At 34.6% G+C, this 10123-nt stretch overlaps 1 protein-coding gene and 1 pseudogene across 2 annotated transcripts; one reads left to right on the forward strand and one right to left on the reverse strand.

Moving 5' to 3' along the window:
• Positions 1–354: 354 nt before the first annotated feature.
• Positions 355–2589, reverse strand: LOC18601392 (pentatricopeptide repeat-containing protein At1g71460, chloroplastic-like). Its single transcript, XM_007032323.3, has one exon. It carries the CDS (start codon positions 2587–2589, stop codon positions 538–540), a length of 2052 nt encoding a protein of 683 aa, XP_007032385.3. The 3' UTR covers positions 355–537.
• Positions 2590–3017: 428 nt separating this feature from the next.
• On the forward strand, positions 3018–10123 carry LOC18601391 (uncharacterized; annotated as a pseudogene). The gene is made up of 9 exons (XR_016027549.1): positions 3018–3158; positions 3272–3406; positions 3594–3620; positions 4166–4262; positions 5142–5185; positions 8375–8473; positions 9260–9317; positions 9415–9467; positions 9909–10123. The product of XR_016027549.1 is annotated as an uncharacterized LOC18601391 (transcript).

Consider the following 10123-nt stretch of genomic DNA (forward strand, 5'->3'; position numbering starts at 1 on the left):
CTTCTTTTACAAAATTCACAATTTCTCTTTCTTTAGTGTCTCTCCCTTAAACCTCTTACAAAATTCACAATTATATTTGCTTTTGCAAGAGTATTCAAAGCCCAATAACAATTCTATTCATGTAAAAAAAATAAAGTATGAAAATCGAATGTGACATAACATGCAAGTCCAAAAACCTGGCTGCTGCACGTAAAAGAGGAAACCTTTTTCCTTTTCTTTTCGTTTATATCAAGAATGAGTGTGAAAAAATACTGCTCGTATAGCCTATTGATCAGAAATATAACCTTCTTTCTTTACTTTGTGATCTCTAAAGTATAGCAAAGATCCTTGAATACACATTTTCTCTATATGCACTTGAAGTGATAATGGTTAGCAATTTATTTGTTTTTCTGGTCTTATAATCACCTATAATATGCCAAGTAGCTTACAACAAATTATTTACAATTACAATACATAAAAATCCAATAAAACACAGGGAGGTTCCGGGAGCTTACTTAACGCATTGAAACATGGGAAAAGAAGATTTTGCTGTCTCTCTCATGATGATAGAGAACTCATCTGCACGAATCTTTCAGCCTCCTCAAAGCGACCGAAAGTATTAAGCAGTTCAATGATTATAGAGTAATGTTCTTCAGATGCCTTGAGTTCATATTTACGAGTCATTAGACTGAATAATTGGCAAGCCCTATCAACAAATCCAGCTTGTCTGCAAACTGATAAAACCACTTTGAAAGTGAAATGGTTTGGAATGAAATCGTCAGATGCCATTTGATGAAAAAGACTAATTGCATCTTCACAAAGATCATTATATCCATAAGCCTCGATAATGGCAGTCCACGTCATAGTACCCTTAACAGGGACTGCCTCAAACACTAACTTTGCACTGCTAATTAATCCGCAACTACCATACATCTTGACAATCCCTGCAGAAACAAAAGGAATTGATTCAAAATCTTTTTTCAAGACTTGTCCGTGAATCTCCTTCCCAAGCTTTACAGCTCTAAGCTCACTGCAAACGTTCAACATCCTTGCCATTGCCACTGAGTCTGGCCTGTGTTTTGAGAACTGCATTGACCTAAACACACTAAGTGCTTCATGCAAATGACCACTCTTAACATATGACTCAATCATGGCTGTCCATGAAATCACATTCCTTGCCTCCATACCATTAAATAATTTCAAAGAATAATCTAAAACACCACATTTTGAGTACATAATCATCAGAGAAGTGACAATAGACACATTGGGCAAGAAACAATTCTTTACAGCATAAGCATGAATCTCTTTTCCATGACTCAGAGCCCTCAACTCTGCACAAACAGGAAGAATCGTGGCAACTGTGACGACATCAGGCTTGAACCCTTCCTGCTGCATCCAAACAACTGATCTCAAAGCCTGGTTAAGCCTCCCATTTGATACATATCCTGACATCAAAGCAGTCCAAGAAATCGCATTCCTTTCTCTTGAGCAATAAAAGACTCGCCTGCCTGAATCCATATCACCACACTTGCAGTACATATCAACTAAACCAGACTGAATAACCAACTGCTTGGAATAACTCTTCGTCTTAACTACATAAGCATGGATCTCCCGGCCTAGTTTCCGTGCCCAAACTTCCCCAATCACTGGAAGAATGGTAGTTAGTATAACAGAATTTGGATATATCCCTGCACTTATCATCCATCTAACATAACTCAAAGCTTCCCTTTGCATCCTATTATGTGCGAACCCCGCAATCATCGCCCCCCACAAAACTATATCTCTCTCAGGAATTTCCTCAAGCACACGGCATGCTAGCTTAATCTTCCCACATTTAAAATAAAAGTCAATCAAACCAGTCCTAAGCATTGAACTATCAATGAAACCATTCTTAATCAAAAGGGCATGCGTCTTTAAACCTTGTCTAAATGCTGATGCACCAGCGAAGCTCTTAAGAACAGCAGAGAAAGTGTACACATTCAATTTGACTGCCAGCAATCTCATTTCTGAATAGGTAGAAAGCACATCCAAATACCGTTTCTTACCTGATATAACAGTTCCTCTAAGCAAAGCATTCCAAGAATGAACATTTTTGCTAGTACATTCATCGAATACCCTTAAGGCATCGTCGATGGAGCCACAAGAAGTGTACATATGGGCAAGTTTGGCACGTAAAAACTCGTTGTTTTCGAGCCCATTTGTTCGAATATGAGCGTGGATATGCCTCCCATCGGCTAAGGATTTGGAACGAACGCAAGCGGCAAGAAGAGAAGAGAAAGTGGTGGGATTTACAGGGATGCCCTGCTGGTCTACGTAGTCTAAAATGGCAAGGGCTTCTTTGAGCTTGTTTTGTCTCGCGAATCTTTGAATGTCTTTGTAAATGGCATGTGGGTTCTTGGTGTGGAGTGGTAAAGAGGACGGGAATGCGTTTTTCTCAAAGAATGGTGGTGGGCTTCTTCTGTGGGCAAATATGGTTGGGTTTCTTTGGGGTTTTGGTGGGGATCTTGCGGAGGCTTTTGTTCTGGAGAATTGATTGTTTCTGCAGAAGAGAGGATTCGGAGGGAAAGAGTGAAGACAGAAGGAAAGGGAAGATGACTGGTTGCATTCCATGGCTTCTTTTGTGAATGAGGATTGATGGAGGAGAAGGCCAAAGATTCAACCGGACTGGAACTTAAATTGTGCCTTTGCTCGAGCATAATTTGTTTCGTGGCAATAAGTAGGCAGAAGGGAGGGAAACCATTCCAAATAAAAAAAATCGATCCGATCAAATTGAGTTCAATTATAATAATTTTCAAAGCATTTGATTTTGCAAGTTTGATTATTTTCATTACAGCAGCCGCCGCCAAGGGGAGGAGGCCCCTTCAGACACCAAAAGCTTCGGTGTCTCCGCCTCCCTTCTCTCTCTCTCTCTCTCCCCTTTTTCTTTATATATATAATTCTCGTTCCTGTCTTTCCCATTTTTTAACCTCTGCAACTCCAAAGCATTTGCAGGCTTGGGATTCTTCACCCTCTCTCTTTCCATTCATGTTGGAGAAACAATGTCCTACATTTCGAATTTCGCCGTGTCGTTTCACGGCCAGAGGGCCGCGTTTAATTCAGCAGACGCCGAGTTAAAGTTTCCTTCTCTTGCTTCCATCCATTGTAGACCCACAATCAGGATTGCCAGACCCTTCTTCCGGGTGAATTTTACGAATCTTATTATATTCAATTCTCTTTTATTTTCACCTCCTTGATCAATTTCTTAGCTGCATGTGTCCGATTCTTGTTGAAATAATGTCGATTTTTGTTGTAGAATGACACATTTAGCATCTCCCGGATGGCTGTTGGTAGGTCGAGTAGAGTCGGTAGAGAAGGGAGCGTACATATGGCATTGGTAAATGAGAGGCTCGGACCTGGCCGAAATGTGTCTGAGCCGTCTTCCGTTTTGGTAACAAAACTTTTGGGAATAATTCAGAGAACCAAGTATTTTATTCAACATGTTATTTGTTCCAGCGCTGTTAAATTGTTATTCTTTGTATAGATTAAACGCGTTGCTATATCCTAATTTGCAATAATAAAGCATTGATTTCCAGTATTTATTCTTAACTCACTACTCTTTAATATTTTGTTTGCAGGCATACGAACTAGTTCAAGGAAAACTTGTAAGTTTTCTTATTCTATGTCGCTTTGGAATTAAAAATATGAAATAAAATATAGGCCATTGGTTTAAGTTGTGAAAATGTGGTGTTAGGCAATTTGTTCATTGGTTAGACATGGTTGATTCTTTGCTCCAGAATCATTTGTTTGTAAGTGGATTTGATATTATAATTTCTTTGTGCTTTTCAGCTTGCCTCAAGTCCTTTATATGTTTATTGCATGCTGTAATAATCTGTTGTAGCAGACCCAACATATGAGATGTTGTTTATGTAAACAGAGAGATGTTCTACCATCACCTCCGTTGCTAATTTAGGGCAAAAGGATTATGGCTTTGCTTTTTGAATTATTCTAATATTCATTTGTTGCTTATGGTGATAACTGGAGCTTTTCTTATTTTTTATAATAATAAAAATGACTCTCAACATTCCTCTCTTTTTTTTTTTTCTCATTTCTCAACATTCATATGACTCTGTTGTTCCTTGATTTTTAAAATTTAAATGGCGCTTCTGCTTGAATTTCAGAGAACTTATGTATGAAAACTTGTATACAGGTAAAGTGGAGTTCAATGGTGGCATTGGACAGGTCAATACCAGAGCCACCAACAGCTGTTCTCTTGCATGGCATTCTTGGTAGCAGAAAGAACTGGGGTAAGCACCAAATTGATAATTGGTTAATACCTTTGTATGCTGGTATCATCATTCAGTGCATGTCCCTTTTTCTCCCATAGCCTGAAATGGGATATAGTTGCACCTGTTTTTGGGAACTGGAATGCTCTTCCTCTTTGTGTTTATTTATCTTATTTTATTCCTAAATAATGATCTTTTCCCCTTCTAAAAGATATGGAATTATGGAATTTGGAGAATTGTCTTTACATTCAAAAGAAAAATTTAAAAGAACTGTTGAATTTGCAAATGTTGGCTACCTTATATGTGGTATATGTTACAGAGATTCACTCCTTGACATTCTGGTTTGCATTAAGTGTAATTATACACAATATTTTAATTATTTGGGCAACCTTGTCTAAACTGCACAAATTGTACTCTTTAGCTAATAGATATTTCAATTGGGAATAATTGTTATTAATAAACGAAATTGTCTTTGATCAGATGATGAAAACAAATCCACAGGATCCAGCTGTTAGAAACAAATCAGAGGATTGCAGTTTACCCTGCCCTTTTCCATTTTCATTTAGTCGCTGAGTTGTCCTAAAATTCTGCTCCAAACCATTCTATACTCTAGGTGTCTTGGCTTAACTGTGCCCACCAAAGGTGGTTCCCAACTCTATCATGTTGTTACAATTAGTTTTCTAATTCAGCAAACATCTTGGTTCCATGCATAAATGCAATTATGTACTTTGCTGAGCATTGTCTGACAGTCCGATTTCTACTCTGTTTTAGTGTACTGATGCTCTGATGTTTGTATTTGTCTTGGACATTGTTATTTGGTATATTTTAAGAACAAATTCATTGTTTGCATTTTTGCGCATGAAAGTAACATGTAAAATATTTCTGTTTTATATGTTGTAGGAACTTTTGCTCGGTGACTGGCCCAAGAATTTCCAACATGGCAGGTAACTTTGAGTAACTTTCTGTTTGCTGTTGTTCTCTTCCTCCCGCCATTTTGTAATGATACCTTTTGGTCAATCCGGTCGTTTTATGTCATTAGTATATCCCTCTGTGTCTCTCATTTCAAAAGGAAGAAATGTATTTGTGGTTTTACCAAATTAGCCTTTCATTTTGATGCCTTCAAACAAATATTGATAATCATTGTGAATTTACTTGAAAGTTATGGTGGCATTGTGACATCTGTGTGATAGATATCTATGATCTGCTTAAAGTGGTTTATGTGGCAACATGGGTCTTGGAAATTAGGATGTTAACAAGCAATAATGCCCACATGTTGTGGTGTTTTTTCTTTCATTTATTTATTTAGTAGTATTGTTTATGTGATAAATGGATAGTAGATTAAATAAAGAAAATAATACAGTTAATTGATTGAGATACTTGTTGTTAAAAAGAAAGGTGCTTTGAATCTTTATTGAATGAAACATGAATAAAATAGAAACAAAATACTTGGTGGATTATTTAAAAGAAAGTTATATTTGAATTTTTTATTGAATAAAACATGAATAAACTAGAAACAAAATACTTGGTTAGAAAAGAAAAGGACAATTAGAAAAATAAAAAGATGAGGGATCAAGGTAAAAACTAGAAATAAAAAAGTTATAGGGACTTTAAAGAAAAATATGAGATTAAAAATAGAGAGTGACACTATTGAAGAAAATAACAAAAATCTAAAAACCTAAACATCCTAGGCCCGAAGGGAAAAAATAACAGACTCGGAGTTAAATGTGAGAAGTTTATCAATTAACTATTGCCATTAGTTGAATACAATGGTAGTATAGCAGTTAGTATGTTTCAATAAAATAATTTAATTATTTCTTTTAGTTATAACATTATGTTCACTTAAGTAATTTTTCTAATGTGTAAAATTTGTGCTTAGAAACCATTGCAGGCAAACATCAACACTCATACATGGTAATTTATTATATTAAAATGAAAAGGACAGTAAAAAATGTTGAATTAAGGAAAAATCAATAAAGTGAAAAGTGATAATGAATTATATAAAAGAGGTAATTTGGAAGTAAGACAAAGATGAGATTGTAAAATGTGACATTGTCAAAAAGAAAACCAAAAAAATAAAAATCTTGAACACTATTGCAATTTGTTGATTAGGAAAATAGGATAGAACAGGTTCTTGTAAGTTTTTGAGCACTGTTACAAGATATATTGAACTATTGCAATTTACAACAGCCAAGTCAAAAAAATAAAAATCTTGAAATGCACCTAATTAGAACACAAAGCATATTATAGGAAAGGAATCAGTAAGTCTACCCTTGGATGGACCAGAACGCCTTACTGATCTCATGCCTTTGAAGAAAGCATAAGAAACATGGTAAGAAACAGTACTGTCAGCATCCAGTTAAAGCATATAAATGGTGAGCAAAAGCTGGTTTGTAGGTGCAAGCTTTGATGTGGATTTCTATGGAGATTTATAGCTGACATGGGATATTTAGCGATTAGGTTTGGTCTGAGTTCGGTTTAATTGTACGCTTTGAACTTTTATATGTGGCTGCTTCAGTTTACCAAGTTTGTAATGTGATCAAGACTGTTTATGTAAGTTTTATAGTGGTGTCATGGGTCTCAGGTTGGTCTAGCAGTACTATTGGGTCCTTATGTGTGGTCCAATCGCATGGTTGGTGTTGTTCTTATCTTCTTGCAGTGCAGGTGAAGTTAGTCTTTTAGTAATGTCAGGTAGCAAACTTAATAAGAGAGGTTTTTCCATAATGTAGAACTCCTGTAACGGTGTAAATGCCTTCTTTTCTATGTTTGATTTCTTATAAAATCCTAGGGGAGATTGCCTAGGTTTCACCTTTTCTCCACTAAACAGACAAGGCAAACTGTTTTCATTTTCATATCCCTAGACCCTAAAACTGTCGGACTCTTAATTGCCCCTTATTTTTCCACAATAGCTTCTTCGCCTATTTTCATCCAAGAAGAAAAATTCTAATTCTCCCCACCCAAATACTGAGCCCTAATTACCTTTCTACAATAAATTTTAATGTTGAATGTAAGTTCCTGTAGCAAAAGACAACCAAAAGTGGACAGTTAGCATGCTAGTGTTCCACAAACTGCCATCATAACTTTGTTCTTAGCAAAACACCGTATTTTGAGCAGAGGACCCTAATCTTAGACCTGGATGAGTGAAGATGATATTTCCAATCTAACTAGATTTAAGCCTGTGTGATGTGCGGGTGATGATTTCATTTACAATAAATTTTTAAATTTAGAATAAAAGTAGCAGCATAAAATAGAGTGCAAAAAAGTTAAGTTAGAAACATGCATGCTAAAGAGCAGGTGATGATTTCATTTACAATAAATTTTTAAATTTAGAATAAAAGTAGCAACATAAAATAGAGTGCAAAAAAGTTAAGTTAGAAACATGCATGCTAAAGAGCAATATCTTAAAGATCTGGACAATTAGAAGAATAAATAATTCTATTGAAAATTAGACATTTAAATGACAAAGTAATTGTTAAAAGTAAAAAAAAATTAATAGTAATAATAGGCATTAAATGCTATGTGAAACAAAAAAAAGAAAGCAATGGAATCAATGCCAATTTCAGTATTATAAAGTTTTCTTTTTGTTTGAGTTATGCTAACAAATATATTTTTGGGCTGGAATATCCCTTTTAAAGTTGAATTTTTAACATTAAATGGTCATTTATAAGTTCATTTAGGCTAACAATTAGAAATTCTTAACTTAATCTACCATGAATTCGTATTAAGCATGTAAAATGTCTAACGCAAATAATCAAATGTAGTAAATTTAATCTTCCAATACAAAAATTAAAAGTTTTCATTGATTATGGTAGACATATTGCATTTAGTTAGAATGTACACATGTCAGAAAGATAGACTATTCACATAGGATTATTTTCTTTTTTTCCAAAGGCTTTGTCTTTTATATATATATATTAAATTGTGCTGCAGCTGGTGTAACTTTTCTTTTCTTTCTTTTTCTTCCTCTTTTCCCGGTCCTATCCCTCATATTTATATTCTTTTTGCATTTCTTGGAGCTTGCTTCTCATTTCTGCTAATCTAGCTTAGGATCATTTGCAGTTAGATGGATTGATAGAATTATTTAATTTATGATGCTTCTAAGAATCTCATGTGTTCTAATATTTTGCCTAATGCAGTTTGTTCTAAAATATTTGCGGTGCCATGGTGATTCTGCATCAATCAAGAAGAGAGGTCCACACACTGTTGCTTCAACTGCTTTGGATGTGCTAAAACTAGTGTGTGGTTCTTGAGCCTGACTATTAGTTTTTACTTGAGTGTAACTCTTGAATCTTGATGTTAGTTGACCAAACTCCAGTCGGATAAATGGTGAAGCAGAATTACTATGTTAATTCAGCTTCATTTGATCAAGATATAATGATGAGAATGCTTCAATGCCTCCTGTGTCATTCTAAAATTATTTGAAATTTGCTTTGTGATAAGTTATTTCAGGACATTCAAAACTGGCTTTACTCCATTATTTTGCCTTTTCTGGTAATTTATTGATTTCAATTAAAATCATGACCAGTGATATTGTACTTTTGACATGATTGCTTTCTTGCAATGGGTTTGATTGAAACTTGGTAAAAAATTTGGACCATTAATATTACTTAAACAAACATAGCAGAGATGAGGAATTTATCAGTTGTGCAGTTGAAATAAACCTTTTTCTCTAATGTGATGGTTGTGTATCATAGAAGTCCTCCTATTTACAATTCCCTTAATTATTGATTGAAGAGCTGCTTTGATCTCAGTAGAGTTTTTCTTTTCCTGCCAAACCACAATTAGCTCTATCTGCTAGACTAGCTGCACTTAATAAAATGTCTATTTTAACCATTCATTTCCAGCTTTCTTACTTAACTTCTTAAACATTTAAGTCATTCATTCTTTAAAACTGGTTTTCCACTGCTTGTCTCTTCCAAAAAGAAAAAAACAGGATATTAGAGAAGAATATTATACATTTAAACTTCTGTTTCTTATTCTTCTTCTCGATAACGTTTTTCTGTGTTTTTATGCTGGAATAGATTGCACAGCTTAGAATAACACCCCATGTTCTAATTGGTCACAGCTTTGGAGGAAAAGGTATGTTTAGTGTTTAGGAAAGTTAATATCCTTAATTCTGGTGATATGATAAAAATATAATGAGGAGATAAAAAGGCTAGTATGCTCTGTTTTTCAGTTGTCTTGAGCATGGTGGAACAAGCTGCAAAGCCATTTCCACGACCAGTTAGAGTAAGTTTTCTATCTCTTAGAAATTTTTAAGTTGGTTTTAGTTTTTTAGATTCACTGGTGGAATGTTAATTGCATCTCAAGGTGGATATCATTTAATTTGGAGAGGTTCAAGGAACTCAAATTAGAATAAAAACCAGGTGTTTGCGAATTTTTAAGGTATAGGTATCAGGGAAGAGATCATTTGGTTTCATAACCAATTTGTTGCACACAGACCATGGACCTGAAACAATGATATATATATACATACATACATACATAAATATATATATATATATATATATATATATGTATATGTATATGTATATAGATATATATTTATGTATATGTATGTATGTATGTATGTCTGTATGCATGCATGTATGCATGGAGTTTCTTTTATTAGTTTTCTTTTTCCCCCATTACTTTTCTTTACAATTTGCATTTTTTGGTTTGCTTATATAGGTATGGGTTCTATATGCCACTCCTGGAAAAGTTTGAGCTGGTGGAGATGGCGATGACCATCCAGTAGAGTTAATATCTTTCTTAAGGAAACTGCTTAGGAAGTGAATCATTAGTTGACATTTTGTATGTATTTTCTCATTTGACATATCGACTATGCTATTGACATGCTTGTGTAATCTTTCATTTGGTCAATATGAACTTCCTTAATTCAATTA

This window comes from Theobroma cacao, chromosome 7 (genome assembly GCF_053813885.1).
Source record: "Theobroma cacao isolate CCN51 chromosome 7, ASM5381388v1, whole genome shotgun sequence".
Taxonomy (NCBI): domain Eukaryota; kingdom Viridiplantae; phylum Streptophyta; class Magnoliopsida; order Malvales; family Malvaceae; genus Theobroma; species Theobroma cacao.

Coding starts and splice junctions, on each gene's coding strand:
- LOC18601392 (XM_007032323.3), bottom strand. CDS start 2,589: ATGGAATGCAACCAGTCATCTTCCCTTTCCTTCTGTCTTCACTCTTTC.